Source organism: Stegostoma tigrinum, chromosome 11 (genome assembly GCF_030684315.1).
Source record: "Stegostoma tigrinum isolate sSteTig4 chromosome 11, sSteTig4.hap1, whole genome shotgun sequence".
NCBI lineage: Eukaryota > Metazoa > Chordata > Chondrichthyes > Orectolobiformes > Stegostomatidae > Stegostoma > Stegostoma tigrinum.
This window is the reverse complement of record NC_081364.1, coordinates 12,808,695-12,829,537: the sequence shown is the minus strand read 5'-3', so window position 1 is coordinate 12,829,537 and position 20,843 is coordinate 12,808,695. Positions and strand designations below refer to the sequence as shown.

At 44.8% G+C, this 20,843-nt stretch overlaps 1 protein-coding gene across 1 annotated transcript in view; it reads left to right on the top strand.

Annotated features, from left to right (window-relative positions):
- uba1 (ubiquitin-like modifier activating enzyme 1) overlaps nucleotides 1-20,843 on the top strand; it is a 296,167-nt gene that overhangs the window by 99,502 nt on the left and 175,822 nt on the right. Inside the window, exons 16-17 of the mRNA XM_048547326.2 lie at nucleotides 977-1,041; nucleotides 12,359-12,530. Coding sequence (XP_048403283.1) covers nucleotides 977-1,041; nucleotides 12,359-12,530 — 237 coding nt within the window. The remainder of the gene's footprint in view (nucleotides 1-976; nucleotides 1,042-12,358; nucleotides 12,531-20,843) is intronic.

The window sequence follows — 20,843 nt, the reverse complement described above, 5'->3', positions numbered from 1 at the left end:
CAGTTTCCTTCCCGAAAGGACAAGAGTGATGTGTAGGTTAGATGAATTGGCCATGCTAAGTTGCCCTATGATTCCCAGGCGTGTTAGCTTTGGGAAATGCAGGGATATGTTGGAGGGGATGGGGCTGAGTGGGATCGTTCGTGGTGGACAGGTTGAGCCGAATGGCCTTGTTTCCACACTGTATGGATTCCATTAATAAGATCCCGTCAGGATTCTATAACCTTGAAGGGATAAAATAGTCCCCACATTTCAATTCTACCCCTTTAGAAATGAACCTAACTGCTTACATAAATCACAGTAAGCTCCTGCGCTAACTTGAAAAATATGCCACTAGCTTTTCTTACTTTTAAGCTTCCCATCCTCCCTTTTCCCTGAGAGTTCTGATTCCTGCTGGGATTACAATTGCATGCCCCATGCATAGACCTATCCAGTGGCAGTGACCAGGGCATTTCACTCTAAGGAGTATAAAGATGCCTCTCCAGTCTACCTTCAAGTAGAGCTGGACAAGCAGAAAGCAGTTTGTTAGAAAGGGACTGATTCATTTTATTACCGGAACCCCTCAAATCCTTCTCCTTCTTCTGTGACCACTATGGGCTGTCAAAGATCCTAGCTGAGACTGGGAATTGAATCTGGACTGTCCACTCTGCAGTGGGTCAGTGATAAATCTGGTGATACTTCCATCCACTGAGCTACCAGGGTCCAACTTTCTCTCCTTCATGGGGCTGACTGGGAATCTCTCTCAGTCATGCCACCTGCCATTAATCTGTGTTGGAAGGATTCACAGGTCTGATCATTATTTAGACACATCGCCTTTGCCTACCAAGCCCTGGAGTGAAACTCAAACCTACAGCAACTAGCTTAGGCACATGGATGCTACATAGAGCTGGCTACAGAGCTGGGAAAGTGGTTGGTGTTTGTGGGTAACTACTTTCAGTCAGTAATTGGACATTAAAATATTGGATGTTTTTGCCAACAGTGGGCCCGTGATGAATTTGAAGGATTATTCAAACAGCCAGCAGAAAATGTCAACAAGTATTTAGAGTAAGTATCTTGATTTTATTCTCCATTTTGTTCCCGGGCTTATCTGCGTCTATCTTTGCAAGACTCATCATTGGCAAAAACCAGTAGGAGAACACCGAATGAAAGCGCTCACCGGGTTCAATTGAATTTGATTTAGGTCTCCGCAATGAGGCAGAGCCCATGGAATAAAGAGTGTTTTCAGCGTTTGCAGCAAACTAACCTCATCAGGTTACAGTTCCCCATGGAACTTTCCCTTTCCCTAACTCTGACTGAACGAAAGCCCAAATAACAGGGGATTTCTCTGAGCAAATATGACCATGCTGACGATCAGGAGGTGGAGCAAAAGCACCCAGGGAATGGGGAGAGGAGTGGGGGAGCTGAGGAAAAGGATGGGGTGGTGCAAATAAAGGAGGGGGGGAAGTGGGAGGCAGGTGAGAGAGTTGTGGGGTGAGTGTTGCACGCGGGGGAGGGAAGTTGATCGTATAGCCTCCCCCATCTGGAGCTGTCAAATACACTGAGCCCTCCAGGCAGGAACTTTATAAAGTAAATACAAGTCAAGGTTGTTTGGCTTTCCTTTGCTATTCTTACTGTAATAAAGTTATCTTTGTTCCCGATTTATGGCATGGCCTTGAGTCTGCACAGGACCAAGTCTGCAGTTTATTTTCCCTCTGAATTTGAGCTCGGAAAGTTTCTTAAAAAGGTAATAGTTTCAACGCAACAGTTTACTGAGGGAATTGTTTATCTCATCCCTTGGCAATAAGTTAAGTGGGCAGAACTTCAACAAACAATAACTGTCAAACAGCCGTTAATTCTATACTTTGGATTTACATGCATTTTCCTTCTCCCCATCTCAGCCGCGTTTCTTATGTTTTGTCTCTGTCATCTGATCATATGGTTAGACTCTTCCACGGGCATCCAGTTGATTACAGGCTTTAAAATCCTCACCCGCCTATTTCACCAAGTCAAATCCTTCCCCATAAAACATATTCCTAAAGTGTGTGGAACAAGCACGCAATGCAGCCGGTGACACAGTAAATGGAAGAAAAGTAAAAACTGGCGCTAATGTCTTTCACAAGTTCAAGGCTATTCAGCCAACGACACACTTATAATGTGCTGTTATTTGAACCAACAGGAACACAGTTACCGATTTACACACTGTAAGATCCCATAATCACGTACAGAAAGAACTTGTGGTTCAAGTCCATAGCTCCTTGAAAATGGCCACACAAGTAAATAGGGTGGTAAAGAAGGTATATAGCGGACTTATCTTTATTGGTTGGGGAACTGAGTACAGGAGTCAGGATGTCATGTTGCAGCTTTATAAGATTTTGGTTAGGCCTCACTTAGAGCACTGCGTTCAATTCCGGTCACCTCATTACAGTAAGAATGTGGAAGCTTTGGAGAGGGTGCAGAAGAGGTTTACCAGGACACTGCCTGGATGAGAGGGTATGAGAGGTAAGGAAAGGCTTGTTTTCTCTGGCAAGATGGTGGCTGAGGGGAACCTTGATAGAAGTCTATAAAATTATGAGATGCACAGACAGGGGTGACAGTCAGAGTCTTTTTCCCAGAGTTGACATGCTTAACACAAAGGGGCTTGCATTTAAGGTGAGACAGGAAAAGTTCAAAGGAAGTGTGAGGGGCAAGGTTTTTACACAGATAGAGTCTGGAATGTGCTGCCAGAGGTGGTGGTGGAGGCAGATATGATAGAGGCATTTAAGGGGCTTTAGATAAGCACATGAACAAGGAATGGAGGGATGTGGACCAAGGGCAGGCAGAAGGTGCAACATCATGGGCCAACAGGCCTGTTCCTATGCTCTACTGTTCTATGTTCTATATTGGGGATGGATGACATTGAAGTACCTTTGAAAGAAAGCCACCTGGCTCCAGACACATGTTTTTGCGACAGGAATAAATTTGGGAGTAATAGCTGCTGTGATGCAGAGGGGCCAACCCTTCCAAGATTGTCCTGACACGTCATAAAAAACATTAAACCTTGCCTCAATCCTGAAAGAAGAAGCATCAGGTCGACTCAAAATCAATATTGATCAAGGACGGACCCTGCTATTGCCTTGTTGTTATTTTTTCAAATTTCCTAGAAGCTTTCTGGTCCTCAGCCAGGTTTGAAATATGAAAGCAACTCTTGCCCTCTCTCACCTTTAATAGCCTCAAGCCGGGTCTCAGGACACTACTGTAAGGTCAATGTTACCTCACCTTCCAATGATACCTCCTCGGAGACACTCACTCACAGCTGGCTGACTCTAATCACTGAACAGAGTCTACCCTGCAGTTGTTAGTCAATCGTTGTTCACGAGTAGTTCCATGATACATGGTTCCTGCACTAACAATTATTCCATCCCCTAATTAACTCGCACCGTTGACAGGGAGATGGGCCATAAGGTGAAGTGAGAAACTCACTGAATAACAGAAACATTATAAAATAAAGCTATGGGTCTTTTTCCACCTCTCCATACACAGTTTCTTATGAACAGAAAAATGCTGAAGGGGAAAGATACAACTGATCCTTCAAGTCAGACCCATACAAACTGATAGTGAGACCATAATGGCTAATCAACTCTTCCCACCATACCTCACACTCATCGCCGACCACCCCACCTCATCCCACCCCAATCCTAGCCTTGTAATCTCTTCAGAGAGGCAATACATACCAGAAGGAACACCTAGGACTGATAGTGGAAGATTCCTCCCTGACAATCTCAAGTGATTGACACTAGCCCGAACCTGGTAGATACACTCCTTGAGTGTCTGTCCAAAGGCAGGTTGGAAGGGAATGGCAAGGATACAATCCCAAATCCAGCCCAGCCTGAGCAGGGATCAAACCCTGTGCTATTGACCCCATTCCAATTGAATGAGTGAGTGTGCGTGTGTTTGACCTCACCCATACAGTGGATTCTCTTCATAGAATCATACAGCATGGAACCAGTCCCTTCAGTCCAACTAGTTCATGCTGACTATGTGCCCAAATTAAACTAGCCTCACCAGTCTGCATTTGGCCTGTATCCCTTCAAACCTTTCCTATTCAGGAACTTATCCAAATGTCTTTTAAATGTTGTAACTCTACCTGCATCCATCACTTTCTCTAGGCAGTTCATTCCACACACAAACCACTCCATGTAAAAAATGTTGCTGCTCTTGTCCTTTTTAAACCTTTCTCCTCTCACCTTAAAAATGTGGTCCCTAGTTTTGAACTGCCCCACCCGAGGGAAGGGACCTTTACTATTCATCTTATCTATGCCCCTCACGATTTTAGAAACCTCCATAAGGTCACCCCTCAACCTCATATGCTCCAGTGAACAAAGTCTCAGCCAATCCAGCCTACATTTCTCACTCAAACCTTCCATCCCCAGCTACATCCTGGTAAATCTTCTCTGCACCCTCTCTCATTTAGTAATATCCTTCCTATAGCAGGGAGACCAGAACTGCACGCAACACTGCAGAAGATGCTTCCTGTACAACCTCAACATGATGTTCCAACTCCTATATTGAAAGGTCTGAGCAATGAAGGCAAGTGTGCTAAATGTCTTCACCACCCTGTCTACCTGTGACACAAATTTCAAAGAATTATGTACCTAAGCCCCTAGGTCTCTTTCTACAACACTACCCAAGGCCCTACACTTAATGGTATAAGTCCTGCCCCTATTTGTTTTACCAAAATGCAACACCTCGCATTTATCCAAACTAAACTCTGTCTGCCACTTCTCAGCCCATTGACCCATTGATGAAGATCTCTTTGTAATCTTAAATAACCTTCTTCATTGACCACTGTACCACCAGTCATGGCATCGTCCATAAACTTACTAACTATGCCTCCGATATCCTTATCCAAATCATTTGTATAAATGACAGACAAAAGTGGACCGAGTGCTGAACCCTGGGGAACACTGAAGGCCACAGGGCTGCAGTCTGGAAAACAACCCGCCACCACCTCCCATGAAAGAGAATATGAAACCTGTAACACACGCTGAGTGGCACAGCAGACTGGCGCTGAATGATGCCATTTTCTTGCCGACCTGCCTCATTTTCCACCCGCTTACAGCACGGCTCCTTTGTATCAGAGCCGGGCTGAGAACAGGCAGCCCGAAGTAAATCACACAGGAGCAAATCACAGCAGAAGTGATTCAACAGTTTAACAGCAAACGCCTTCGAGACAGATCTTTAGCTGATCGCTTTGGGCCAAATCCACTCAGACTTTCCCTCTTGCTGTAGCTTGAGGGAGATGTACAGAACCAAGTGGCTGGAAGCAAGATGTTTAATTTCGAGCCATTAAAGGTTCCCTCTTTTCCTGCACATCTGCTATTCATTTCGAGTATTTCACTCAGTGCCGTCTCCACAGCTGCAGAGAGGCAGCTTTGTTCTGAGACACGCTTTGTTTTGCGAAGTTGTGAAATGAGTTCACACAGTTGAGTCTGCCAAGCCTTTCCCCAGTGGGCTCTAGATGTGGGATAGCTGGGTGTTTTGGGGCTGTCGGGGTCGGGTGCATGATATAACTCAATGTTTCTAATCAGTTGAGCTTTCCACCTTAATCCTAGCATTCAGAGATGTGATACCAGAAAAAAGACAAGCCTACGAACAGGACTGTGGATTTAATCCCCAGCATTTACTTGAGTACTGTGGCAAGAGGTCGATGGATGCTCATAGATGGGTTTTTAATACAACATTGCTGAAATAATGTCTCCTTCATAAAACATGCTTTCTTCTTAATTTGTTCAAAGGCTGCAAAAGCCTCTATTTATTACCAATCCCTGGTTGCAAACAAGTGAGGGTAACAGCAGATCAACATTAAATCAGGGGCTTTCATGACTCCAGGATGTCAGAAGGCACTTTATAGCCAATGATGTACTTTTAAAGTCAATGCTAAAGGCTGGAAACAGATAACTAATTGACACACACCATGCTCCCACCTATAGCAATGTGATAATGATCAGGCAGTTTGCAATGTTGATTGAGGGATAAATACTAGCCAGGGCTTAAGGAGCCATTCCCCCGGCCTTTTCCAAAACACTACCCCCGGATCCTTTACATCCGCTTGTGAAAACGGGTTGTTTAAAGTCTAGCCTGAAGGGTGGCACCACCGTGCAATGCAGCACTTCCTCACTTCTGCATTGGAGTGCCCCAGCCTTCATTTCCGTGCTGAAATCCTGGAGTGGGACTTGAACCCACGATCCTCTGAGTAGGAGACAAATGTAGTACCGACGGGGCTGACAGCTGAAGTGATTTGCTAGCTCAATTTGGAGGACGGCTCAGCATTACAAACATCCCTGTGATGGTTTCTGTCTGTCAATAAAGCCAAGCCCCTGTCAGTTCTTTAAAAATACATTAATTCTCGGCAGTTGATGTGGCTTGAAAGGGCTTCATTTATTGCTGTTCCTGATATTCCCTGAGAGTTCAGTTAAGGTCGTTGTGGGACTGGAATCTGACTGTGGTCAGGCTGCCTAAGGACAACATGTTTCCTTCAATAAGTAATCCCGTTAGCCTTTTCCTGATGATTCTGTGATTAACCTACCCCGACAGTTTCTTGCTTCCAGCTTCTTTTAAATGCCAAATCCAGATTCACAAACTGATGCAGTGGAGACTTGAACTCGTGGCGGAGCAAACAGCCTGATGTTTAGGGAACCAGCCTGTGAGAAATGGGTTTGAGGAAGCTATTTCAAGACAGTGAACACACCAAATTGGCCACTTGCAGAATGAGTGGCCCCCAGACTGAGAAACTAGCCTGGAGTGTGTCACATAGAATTTATCGCCTCCTTGGCAGAGACAGAGGGCAACAAGCAGTGTTAGGGCACCCTTATGAATTGTGTTATTACATGTAGTGAGTGAAATGGAAATACATTCTCAGAGACGTGCACCTTTATCAAGTTATAAACAGGAGGGATTTTGCACCTTTCAAATTTTTAATATTCCATGGACTGCAGTGGTTCAAAATGGCAGCTCACCACTACCTTCTCAATGGCATTTAGAAGTGGGCAATAAATGTTGGCCCAGCCAGTAATAACCATGTTCCATGAGTGAACACAAAAGTTCTGAACTGTTCTATATGTATAGGAGAGCATCTGTTGGTTTACATAAGTGTATCAGTTGCAGCTCCCTTTTCTTTGCGCTGTGGTCAGTATTTATCTATCAAACACTTTTCTTAGGAGATAAAAACCGAAAGAACTGCAGATGCTGTAAAACAGGGTTAATAACAGAAGTTGCTGGAAAAGCTCAGCAGGTCCAGCAGCGTCTGTGAAGAAAAAAATCAGTTAATGTTTCGGGTCAAGTGACCCTTCCTCAGAACAGGTCTGCTCCTTCCTCAGAACGTTCTGAGGAAGGGTCACTGCACCCGAAACGTTAACTCTGATTTTTTCTTCATAGATGCTGTCAAACCTGCTGAGCTTTTCCAGCAACTTCTGTTTCTGTTCCTTTCTTATGAGGTTGTACAGGACATTGGTGAGGTTTCTTCTGGAGTATGTTGTGCAGTTCTGGCCGCCCTGTTAGAGGAAGGATACAATTAAACTGGAGAGGGTTTGGAAAAGATTTATCAGGATGTGGTCAGGATTGGACGTTTTGAGTAATGACAAAAGGCTGAATAGGCTGGGACATTTTTCACAGGAGCATAGGAGTTTGAAGGGTGACCTTATAGAGGTTTATAAAATCATGAAGGGGATCGACAGGGTGAATAGCAGGTGGGGGAGTTCAAAACTAGAGAGAGTATTTTTAAGAAGATAGGAGTAAGCCTTTAAACAAAGGCACGAGGGCTAATTGTTTTACACGGTGGTTTGTGCATGGAATGAACTTCCAGGGGAAGTGGTGCACACAGGTACAGTTACAATATTTAAAGGACATTTGGGTAAGTACATGAATAGGAAAGGTTTGGAGAGATATGGGCCAGGCACAAGCAGGTGGGACCTGTTTTTGAGATTATGGGCAGAGAGAACTGTTTAGACCCGGGGTGGGGTCTGTTTTTGTGCTGTGTGACTCTATGAGTCATTATGTTTGTGGGATATTGCTGTGTGTAGCCACCGCATTACAACAGTTACTACACTTTGCAAAGAACTTCAGTTGTAAAGCACTTTGTGATTTCCTGCAGTTGCCAATGGTGCAATGTAATCCTTGCTTTCTATCTTTCCCATTCTCACATTCTTGCATGGTAGTGCTTTGAATGGTTCTTCCTCTGCCCCCTTGCCTGTTACACTGTGGCAAAAGAGATTCAATGTGAACTTGCCCATTGTTTTCAAAACAGAGGTAGTTTCCTCCAATTATATGGTAGCATACTATGCGATTAGATGGAGGGGAGTTCCTGATTCTGCAGCTGGGACAAGATGACAGCTATTAACTTCACCAGTGCACTGTTGCACTCCATTCCTCTAAACTGCAGAACCCCTGTACACATTCTGACCAAAACATGATGAATGTGGATATTATAACCTTCCACATGCAGTCAATCCAAACCATACAGAGATTATTCCTCGAGAGTTTGCCCACCACTCTATCTGGAAATTTATTCCATAAGTCTAAGGAAGAATGTCCTAAAGACGCCACTGTTATTTTGAACTAGTGTTCTTGAGTTTCAATCCTGCAGTTTCCAACGTTATGCTCGGTTGATTTTTTTTCCATCCCTTTGAGATGGTATATTTCTTTTTTCATTCATTAATGGGTTCCGGGTGTCACCGGCTGGGCCAGCATTTATTGCCCGTTCCTAGCTGCCCTTGAGAAGGGCCCATGATTGTAGGACTTAGCAACAGTAGGGAGCCCATGAGCCCGCTCCACCATTTGTCAAGATCATGGCTGAGCTGGTTGTGATCTCACTTCACTTTTCTGCCCATACCGCATGATAACCTTTATGAGATCACCGGTCAAACACTTCATCATGAAAGACTGAAAAAGGGGAAGCGATGACCTAGCAATATTATCACTGGACTGTTAAACTACAGACCCACATAATGTCCTGAAAACCTGGGTTCAAATCCTACCATGATTGTTGGTAGAACTTGAATTTAACTTTTAACAAACCTGAATTTAAGAACCAAATGATGAGCATGGATCCATTGTTGATTGTCAGGAAAAACCCATCTGGTTCACTAATGGCCTTTGGGAAAGGAAACTGCCATACTTACCTGGTCTGGCCTACATGTGACTCCAGACCCACAGCAATGTTGTTGATTCTTAACTGCCTTCTGGGAAATTAAGAATGCTCAATGAATGCTGCCCGGCCAGTGATGCCCTCATCCTGTGAATGAATTGTTAAAACGTGCAAAAATTCAATGCACAGGATATACACAGAGAATTATTTAACCTGTAACTCATTATGTGCTACTTTTCAATCTCTCCGTTTTTTACATGTCCTCTATTTTCACCCACTTTTTCGCATAGCAACATGAAAGTAAGCAAGTTAAAACTACAAGCTGCGAAGATTTATATCTGACCCCTTTCATCCTTCAGCTGTGTCATTCGGATCCAGTTAACGTACTCCACTGAATAATGTCATTCTCCAGCACCATCGTGAGCTGCCAAAACTTGCATTTTCATTCAACTCTCAAATTCCAGGCTTTATGCAGGGATGTTTGATGTTTCTCGACTCTGTAGCCTTAGGTCCTGTATTTGCTGTTATTATTCTGCAGCTGTCTATTTAATATACTTTAGTTCAAAAGCCTCCCTGGCCTATCTCTGTTAACTATTCAGCAGCACCATGTTCCTCCGATTCAACCTCTTGAATATCCCTCTGAGTTATTTGCATCTCAGCAGCGACTCACTTGGCAGCTCCCTCTGGCTCTGAGTCACATGTGGTGATGTGTTGAAGTCTGACTCCAAGTCTAGAGCACAAAACCTCAAGGCTAATACTTGCAGTTCAGGAGAGAGGAAGTGCTGCTCTGGGAGCTGATACACTTTTCAAATGAGACATTAAACCAAGCCCACTGCCTGCACACAGACATGTATACGATCCATTTTGAAGAGAGAAAGGGAGATCTCCTCACTGATACTTACCTGTCAATCACTATTACACAAAAAAGATCACAGAATCTAGAGTAGGGCAGCACAGTGGCTCAGTGGGCATCATTGCTGCCTCACAGTACCAGGGATTGGGTCTGACTCCAGCCTTGGGTAACTGCCTGAGTGGAGTTTCTCACTGTGTCTGTGTCGGTTTCCTCCGGGTGCTCCAGTCTCTTCCCATAGTTCAAAGATGTGCAGGTTAGGTGGATTGGCATGGTAAGTATGGAGATAGAGAGGGGGCACTGGGTCTGGTTGGGATACTCTTTGGAGGGCTGGCACAGACTTGATGGGCTGAATGGCTTCTTTCTGCACTATAGGGATTCATTTATTGCTGTTGCTTGTGGAAATTCGCTAAGTTCAATTTGCCTGAAATATTTCATGCACAGCAACAGTGATACACTTCCAAAAGTACTTTGTTGGCTGTAATTCAATTTTGATCCTTCCAGTGATTGTAAAAGTGCTAGTACGAATAAAAGTCATTGCTTTACTTTCAATACACAATTACCCGCACTGTCTAAGCCCTTAACTCTGGTATCCACTTTCTAAACTCTTCCCCTCTCTCTTTCTTTTCCACTGTTACTTAAATCTGACAAATTCATTCCTTGTTCAGAAAAGAAATGACTGAATCAGGAAGGAAACAAAAAATCAAATGAAGGACTGATCAAGAGGAGTGAACTAAAATTAAGTACAGGCAGCAGATGGCTTGGTCAAGATTTACAAGAAACACCAGACAAAGATTGGGAACCAAGTTTATAATTTAGCAATGTCACTCAAAAGCAATTTTATATGTGACCCCTGTTATTGTAATGTCTCACGGTCACAGTGTCAGCATAGTTTTAAAAGGCACGTGACATAATCGCTGTTATACCATTGCCTGTGTATAAAAATCACTGTCTCCATCTTAACTCTGGCCTCTTGAGCAAGGTGCTCTACTGTAAACATGTCATGTTGTGGCTGTACAGGACATTGGTTAGGCCATGCTCCCCTGTTGTAACCAATGGCTTGGTATTATCCCAGACACTTACACGCATGAACAATATAACGTTTGTACAGAATAGTTGGTCATAATAAATATCTGTTTGATTCTTCAACACCATGATACCCACTCTCAATTTCCTACGTTATGGGAAGTAACGTAAGTATTTCTTAGTCAGGTAAAACATCTTGTTGGAAGCGAACTCACACCAGCTTCCTCTTTAGTTGTATCATAGATCTGGGCAAGATCGATCCAGCTGCATTGAAATAAGTGGCCTTTTGGATGGTAGGCCACTGCTAAATTGCTGCAAAGAGCAAGTCAATCTAATCTTGGAAGCTGGATCCTTCAGCAAACTCGACTCCACACTCTAAAATCCCTCCCTAAGCCTCTTCTGTTCTCTAATGTTTTCTCACTTCATTTAAGATGCTCCTCCAAAGTGACCGCTTCATTCAAGAGTTTGGTTACCAGTGCAATGCAGCATGGTATCAAACTATGTTTGCTGACACTGCTATGACTTGTCTTGCAATGTTTTGTGCACTTATTCAGGAAGAAATAGCAGGACATTTAAAAAAGCTTAACACGAACATGGTTTCGTAAAGAGGAAGTCATGTTTGACAAGTTTGTTAGAGTCCTTGAGGACATGAGCAAAGTTGATAACAGGGAACTAGTAGATGAAATATATTTAGATATCCTGGTGCCACATAAAGTTTATTGCACTGGAGTAACAGTGTTGCTCATGTTACTGAGAGTAATGTATAAGCATGGATTGAGGATTGTTTAATACACAGAAGACAGAGTTTCTTGGGATGAAGGGGTTGACTTATATCAGGAACAGCTAAGCAGGTTAGACCTTTATGAATTAGAGTTTAGAAGAATGAGGGGTGATCTTATTGCAACACAAGATTTTGAGGGAACTTGATAAGATGAAGGTTGGTAAGATGTTTCCACTAGAGAGTGAATCTCAAGCCAGGGCATGTAGTTCTGGAGTAAAGGGACATTTAAAACTGAGATGCAAAGGAATTTGTTCTCCCTGTAGGTAGGAAATGCCTGGAATTCTGTACCCCAGAGAATTGTGGAGACTAGATCATTGGAAGTATGAACTTTAGGGCCACCTCAGAAGATTTCTCACCAATTTTGCTATTTATACAATTGTAAATGATAAAACTTGAATTAATTTGCAGTATTTCACTGTCAAATATAAAGGTAAAGAATGCAACACTCCTTATTTTGGCAATCCAACTGAAAAGAAAATCACTGCTTCCCTTCACATCCAACTGTCTGCCCTCAATTTGACACTACGGCATAAGTTTCTTATTTCTTGTGTCTTAACTGAAGTCTGAACTCTCATGATAACTGACTTCTTTCTACATTAAACAGAGACCCTTCTTTTATTGATCAAGCTTTCAAAATCCTGGAAGGTGTTTACAAGAGTCTGGATGCCGATAAACCCAAATGCTGGGCTGACTGCGTGGCCTGGGCCCGAAGACATTGGCAGACACAGTACAGCAACAATATCCGGCAGCTCCTGCACAATTTCCCACCGGAGCAGGTACCAACGGCCGGAAAGGGGGAATGAGGGCAACGAGGCTGTCTGGGGCATTGGAATAAATCAGCAGCGGGACTGAACAACAATTAATTACTTCGGCAGAAAGATTTAATGGGAATAGATTGTCATACAGAGCCTTGTCATAGACTGAACAATCCTTCTTTTAGAGAACAGACTATTTTCTTCCTCCCCATGTACAGAATGGGGGTTGTTGAAAGGCAATATGAACTGCAGTAACTATTCATCACATGGTATTTACTTGGGAGGGAAGGAGGGCTAATGTGCAATAATGTGCTATTTCTTTCTGCTCAAGTTTACACTTACCCCATGCTATCCCTTTGCTCAGACATTCATCTACGACACCTGGCTGAAAGTGCCAAAGGGCTGACCTTTGATCTCATTACACTCCCCAGTGGTGTCAAACCTCATGGCATTGCATGCTAAAAACAGGCCTGAGATAGAACCTTAGTCAAGGATTTATTGTAAAATGATACATCCACTGTTCTGTTCCTTCATCCCTGTAAGGAGTGAGTCCCCCCCCCCCCAACCTTCTGCTGTTCATTTGCCTCTGAATTGAGTGCCAACATGACTTGTGGTTTGAACCTATTGTTCTTCCTTGTAGCTATAGCAGTTTGAAATGGGTGAGCCTTGTAATATTTATAGGTAGAACACTCATCGCCGTTTCCCTTTCTTTGTCTAGGGCTAAGGGCCTATTTAGTTCCCACTCGTCGAGGAATAGCCAGTAGTGAGTCTGAACAAGAAGAGGCTCTTATCTCAACAAGAAGTAGTTTGCTGCATGATAGCTGTAGTGTGAGAGAGTTAGGATCTGAAAGGGTTAAATGAAGTCACGAAATCTGCTCCACCCGTCAGGATATAAGGGACTACATTTCAAAGGAGCTAACCAAAGCTTTTAGAGAGTTTTTAGAATTCTGTGCATGTCACCAGTACTGCATAAGAATATTTTAGTAACTGTAATGTAAATTTACTCTTTGGTTGAGCCAGAAGAGACAATCATGTAGATGTAATATAACCATCTATTGAGTACTATTTAATAAACCTTGTTAATGTTTACCAAAATTGAGCTTATCTTCTGCCAAAGATATTGTCTGAACATCTTTCCCCACATAGTATCAGTAGTCTAGACTTTTATTAGTAAGAAGATAAGGTGGAAATGAATCTACCCAAGATATCCGAGATGGTTCCAGCTTATAAAATAGGAATCAGGTGCAGGTTACATGTTCTGAATAAACATTGGGCTGAAACTTTCCTGAAATCAGCTGAGTGGCTATTCTTAACTTTGGCAAGTTTCAAAGAGAGTATGTGTTCTTGAGTCTAGCAGGTTTTCCTGTGCCATCTTCCCAAATTCACTGCATTACCCATACACCGTTTCCTATGATATCCTGCTTATCAGAAAATACAGAACAGTACAGCCCAGTAACAGGCCCTTTGGCCCACTATTTCTATGCTGATCATGATACCATTCGATCCTAATCCCTGGCTGTACTTGACCCATGTCCCTCAAATCCCACCTGTTCATGTGTCTATCCAGATGCCTCTTAAAGGTTGCTGTTGTAACTGCTTCTACCAACTCCCCTGGTAGTGTATTCCAGGCAGACACTGCCCTCAGTATTAAAAAATTTCCTTGCACATCTCCTTTAGCCTTTCCCCCTTTCACATTAAACCTCTGCCCTCAAGTACTTAACATTTCCACCCTGGGAAAAGGACTTCCAGCCAAGCATGCCTCTCATAATTTTATTTACTTCTATCAGGTCAAATCTCAGCCTCTGATATTAAAGAAAACTATTCAAGTTTATCCAACATCTTGTTATAGCTAATATACTCCAACCCAAGCAATATCCTGGTAAACCTCTCTTGCACCCTGTCCAAAGCCTCCACATCCTTCCTATAGTGTGGCAACTAGAACAGCATGCAACACTCCAAATGTGGGCTAACTCAAGTTTTACACAGCTGCAACATGACTTGCCTACCTGTATATTCAATGCCCCAACAGATGAAGGCAAACTTGCCTTATGCCTTCTCTTCCATCTTACTCACTTGTGTTTCAAGGAGCTATGGACTTGACCCCAATCTCGCTCTGTGTATCAACACCCGTAAGGGTCCTACTGTTTACTGTATACTTTTCTGTTATATTTGACTTCCCAAAATGTATCATCTCACACTGGTCCAGAATAAACTCCATCTGCCATTTCTTTGCCCACCTTTCCAACTGATCTATCACCTGCTGTATCCTTTGATAACCTTCATCCCTAGTAACAATTCCACCAACCTTTGTGTCATCTGCAAACTTACTCATTGGTGAAGCATACTAATTTTCATCCAGATCATTTATATGTATTACAAACAACCAAGGTCCCCACACTGACCCTTGCAGAACATCACTGGTCATAGACCTCCAGTTGAAAGAACACACCTCCACAACTGCCCTCTGACTTCTATGACCAAGCCAATTTTGTATCCAACTTAGCAAGTGGGGGGCCACGGTGGCTCAGTGGTTAGCACTGCAGCCTCACAGCGCCAGGGACCCTGGTGCGATTCCAGCCTCGGGCGACTGTCTGTGTGGAGTTTGCACATTCTCCCTGTGTCTGCGTGGGTTTCCTCCGGGTGCTCCGGTTTCTTCCCACAGCCCAAAGATGTGCAGGCTGGGTGGATAGGCCATGCTAAATTGCCCATAGTGTTCAGGGGTGTATGGGTTATGGTGGATGAGTCTGGGTGGGATGCTTCAAGGGGCGATGTGGACTTGTTGGGCCAAAGGGCCTGTTTCCACACTAATCCAATCTAAACTCACCGTGGATCCCATGTGACTTAATCTTGTGAACCAGGAATCAGGAACTTTGTCAAATGCTTCGGAAAAGATTACATCCACTGTTCTATCCTCATCAATAATCTTTTCCACTTCCTGAAAAAATTCCATCAGATTTGTGAGACAAGACCACCCCTTCATAAAGCTATGCTGGCCATCCCTAATAAATCCATCGCCAGTAAATCCTGTCCCTAAGAATCTTCTCCAGTAATTTCCCTACCAGTGATGAAAGGCTGACTGGCCTATAATTTCCTGGATTATTCTCTCACATGCTACAAGCGGAGATGCTAGTCACTGCTGGGATTCCTAGTGCCAGCACCATAATTGAAGCCCAACTGGTTAACACTGGCAGTCTCCAGGTGCCCTGCACATTCCTGTCAAATATCACCGAAATGTCAAACAGATGGAAATTAGCACCCATGTCAGTGACAGCCAGAGGTCCTGGTGGAGAGGGGGTGCATGTGGTCACTGCTTATAGAACATGTCCTGAGTTGTTGGTGCCCTGCTTCCCAGACTGAGGTCCAAGGGAGCAAGAGGTGAGCTGGAGTAGCTGGTTATGGACCAGGTTACTTTCCTGTTAGGAATTATCACCATCTTGTGTCTATCCTGCAGGTAGGAGAGAGAACCTGCATCGCAATGAATTGAGATGCAGTAATAATGAGAATATTAATACATGCTAATGCATGCAAAGAATTCCCTAGCTGCTCACTAGCTCAGTCACTGCTCCCACCTTCCAACACTTGGTTGGAAAATTGAATTTTCTGCTGTTGCCATTGAGGAGCTACTCACTGGTCATCTCACATGATTTTCTCAACTTTCTCGCCTATGCCCACATTGATCAGAGCCGGGGCAATTCCACTTATTGTTATGAAGATGGTTGGGAACTGTGTGAATATAGGTCTGCATTCCATGCGTCCTAAGCTGTCCTGCCTTTTCCCAACCCAAGTGGTATTAAATGATATTGTCAAATGACAATAGACAATAGACAATGGGTCCTGGAGTAGGCCATTCGGCCTATGATTATGATCATGGCTGATCATCCACAATCAGTATCCCGTTCCTGCCTTATCCCCATAACCCTTGATTCCACTGCCTTATCCCCATAACCCTTGATTCAAGCTCAATGCAATCTCTAACATTAACACCTTCACGACCTCATACAATAGTCCTGTGCAACTATTTTATATTTTGTTAGTTGCTACATTTCATCATGACTCCTGCGTCCTGAAGATGGTGAGACTTGTTGGCAATTTGGTTCTACAGCTGCTTTCAAACCACCTTGCCAAAGTTGCACCTGGCTTGGACCATTGAGCTTCTTCTGACCTATATGGCCTCTAATCTTTCCCGCAAGGATCTGCTTGGGAGGTCCATGCCTTCCGAAATCAGAGGTAAATGCATCTGCACAGCGATCGATGTATGCAGACCTTCTGAAAGGGAGCATTGTTTCAAACATGGTGAATTGGCCGACAACTACTCTTGCGAGCCCAGTTTTACTTTACCCATTCGTTCACAGATGTGAGCATCACTATCTTGGCTTGCATTTATTTCCCATCTATAATTGCCCTAGAGAAGTGGTGGTGAGCCTCTGCTGAAGTCCATTAGTATGTTTTACTGATTAGGGACACTGACAATACTCTTGGGGAGGGAGTTCCTAGGTTAGCAACAGTGAAAAAACTGCGATACAGCTACAGTTCAGGGTGGTGAGTGGTTGGGAGGGCAACTTGCAGTTGGTGATGTCTCTATGCATCAGCTGCCTTTTTTCTAGGGCTAGAGACTGAGACTCTAGGGGTAGAGTCTGTGACTCCCTTGTTCGCTCCACACTGCCCTCCAACCCCACCACACCCGGCACCTTCCCCTGCAACCACAGGAAATGCTACACTTGTCCCCACACCTCCTCCCTCACCCCCATCCCAGGCCCCAAGATGACTTTCCACATTAAGCAGAGGTTCACCTGCACATCCGCCAATGTGGTATACTGTATCCACTGTACACGGTGTGGCTCCCTCTACATTGGGGAAACCAAGCGGAGGCTTGGAGACCACTTTGCAGAACACCTCCGCTCGGTTCGCAATAAACAACTGCACCCCCCAGTCGCAAACCATTTTCACTCCCCCTCCCATTCTTTAGATGACATGTCCATCCTGAGCCTCCTGCAGTGCCACAATGATGCCACCCGAAGGTTGCAGGAACAGCAACTCATATTCCGCTTGGAAACCCTGCAGCCCAATGGTATCAATGTGGACTTCACCAGCTTCAAAATCTCCCCTTCCCCCACCGCATCCCAAAACCAGCCCAGTTCGTCCCCTCCCCCCACTGCACCACACAACCAGCCCAGCTCTTCCCCTCCACCCACTGCATCCCAAAACCAGTCCAACCTGTCTCTGCCTCCCTAACCTGTTCTTCCTCTCACCCATCCCTTCCTCCCACCCCAAGCCGCACCCCCATCTCCTACCTACTAACCTCATCCCACCTCCTTGACCTGTCCGTCTTCCCTGGACTGACCTATCCCCTCCCTACCTCCCCACCTATACTCTCCTCTCCACCTATCTTCTTTTCTCTCCATCTTCGGTCTGCCTCCCCCTCTCTCCCTATTTATTCCAGAACCCTCACCCCATCCCCCTCTCTGATGAAGGGTCTAGGCCCGAAACGTCAGCTTTTGTGCTCCTGAGAAGCTGCTGGGCCTGCTGTGTTCATCCAGCCTCACATTTTATTTTCTTGGATTCTCCAGCATCTGCAGTTCCCATTATCACTGAGAGTTTAGAGTCTTGGTTTTCTCTTGCCGTACATTTTGTAGATTAATGCTCTCCAAACAGTTTCCCGTTGTGATTCCAATTTGAGTGCCATGACTTCTCAGCGACGACTGTAAGAGTGGGATGGGAGGGTGGGGGAGATACAGAGAGTGGGGGCCTAGTAAATGCAGAACATAACGTAGACCTCTATGGCGACTGCTGGTGCCTTTGAGTTTGCAACCCCAAAATTTCATCTGGGACTATCCTTGGGGCCCTGACCCCCAACTATGGGGCACCCTGTTGCAGACAGCAGACACTGCTGCCCCTGTGTGTAGGTGATGAAAAGAGCAGACATTGAAGGTACAGATCATATGAGCTGCTTTGTCTTCAAAGGTTTCGAGCCCTCTTGGTGTTCTTAGAACTGCACTCATCCAGAGAAGTGGGGAGTACTCCAATACACTCCTGGCTTGTGCCTTGTAAAGTGTGGACAGGCATCAGAGAGACAGAAGGTGATTTATTTGCAGCAGAATTCCCAGCCTCAGTCCTGCTGTTGTAGCCATGATACTAATATCACTCGTCCAGTTTGATGTCTGGTCAGTGACGTGCCCTATGGTGGAGGATTTAGCAATGTTGTCGAATATCGAGGGTGACATTTAGATTCTTTCTGTTACTCACTACTTACCAGTTCTCACCTGAACGTTGAACAGATTCAAGAATGTCACTTGTGATAATCCCTCCAGGAATAGACAAGGAACTTGGACACCTCCCCACCCACCCCCACCACTCCTGCCATATTTATGATACATCTAGAGATTTTCAGTCAACCTGCTTAGAGATGCTGTGACAAATATCTGGGACAGAGTGGATCTCAACTCCAGGGCTCTGGTTCCCAGAGGCAGGGACAGTACCAGAAGAGACCCTATACATTACTCGGGGAACTGGGAGAATGACAAGCTGGGGTAATGGACGATTCAAACTGACAATCTGTCAGCTTGCAAGACACTGTGTGGAGAGTGTAGTCTGCAGGTAATCTCCTGCTGTTGATGTGAACTGACTGACCCCAGTACCCAATGTTTCATGCCAAGAAATTCTTAATTCTCTCGCACTTTCCATCCTTATCTTGATGTCTGCAAATCCTCCCCCTCCCGTAACAATCTTGTCCACCACCCCCACAACAAATCAGAATTTATTTTGGAAAATTTTCCTGGCAAGCAAAGATATATTACCAGCTGCTTAATTTTGCAAAGCATGTGGAACTGCCATGAGCAGAGTGTAACCCTTCATTTGGAAAGGTATAGGGATATTGCGAGCAAAACCACTGGAAAGCCAGCTGCATCATGGACTGCTATTCATTTGCCAGGACCATGTTTCACGCCTGAAGCCCAACCATACACAAGGCCATTCAGCCAATATGTCTGTACTAACTCCACAAGATATTTTCCCGTTATTGTCTGGTTCAGCTTGCTGTTTCCCCTGTAACTTTGGAGTTCACAGTCATTCGAAAAACCTTCATTAGGACAAAATAAATTCTGCATGAAAAGTGGTGAGGAATGCTTTGACCCATCAAATACTGCATGACATACACAACGCTTGCGTCTGCTGGAGTTTTTGAAGCACATGAGGTGTATTGATTGAAACTTGTAAACTCCTAAGGGACAAAAACAGAAGTTGCTGGAAAAGTTCAGCAGGCCTGGCAGCATCTGTGAAGAAAAAATCAGAGTTAACATTTCGGTCCTCACGGGTTTCCTCAGCTCCTAGGGTGTTTTTGATGGTGTGGGTATGGAAAGAATGGTTCCTGCTGAGAGAATGTAGAACTGGAGGGGTTGTCACTGTTTACAAACAAAGAGTCAGTAAATTAAGACAGAGATAAGGAGATTTCTCACAGAGGGCCATGAGTGATAGAATCCTGGCAGTGTGGAAGTAGGCCACTCAGCCCATCTAGCTCAAATGCCCTCCAGAGACTATCCCTCCCAGATCCACTTCCCTATCCCATTGCTGTAACTCTGTATTGCTCATCTAGGGCCTGCACATCCCTGGACATTATGGGCCAAGCCACCATGGCCAATCCACCAACCTGCACATGTTTAGACTGTGGGAGGAAACCTCCACCGACACAGGGAGAACGTGCAAACTCCACATAGACAGTCCCTGGGGGTGAAATTGAACCTTAGTCTCTGGCGCTATGAGGCAGCAGTGTTAACCACTGAGCCACCGTGCCACTCCATGAATCTTTGGAATTCTCCCCCTCAAATGACAATGGACACAGAGGTAGACAAATCCTTGACACATCAAGAGGCTGGAGGTGACCAGAGATAGGCAGGAATGTGGAGTAATCAGGTCAGTCCTGAATGTTTGAACAGGCTTTTGGGGCCAAATGGCCTACTCCTGTTCCTAAATCAGGCACATTACTAACACTTAGAGTGGGATAATGTCTCAATCAAACTGACAATCCAGGTCCCAGCTACTTAGATTACATTACCTGCAGTGTGGAAACAGGCCCTTCGGCCCAACAAGCCCACACCTCCCCTTGAAGCATCCCACCCAGACCCATCCCCCTATAACCCACACACCCCTGAACACTATGGGCAATTTAGCATGGCCAATCCACCTGGCCTGCACATCTTTGGACTGTGGGAGGAAACCGGAGCACCTGGAGGAAACCCACGCGGACATGGGGAGAATGTGCAAACTCCGCACAGACAGTCGCCCGAGGCTAGAATCGAACCCGGGCCCCTGGCGCTGTGAGGCTGCAGTGCTAACCACTGA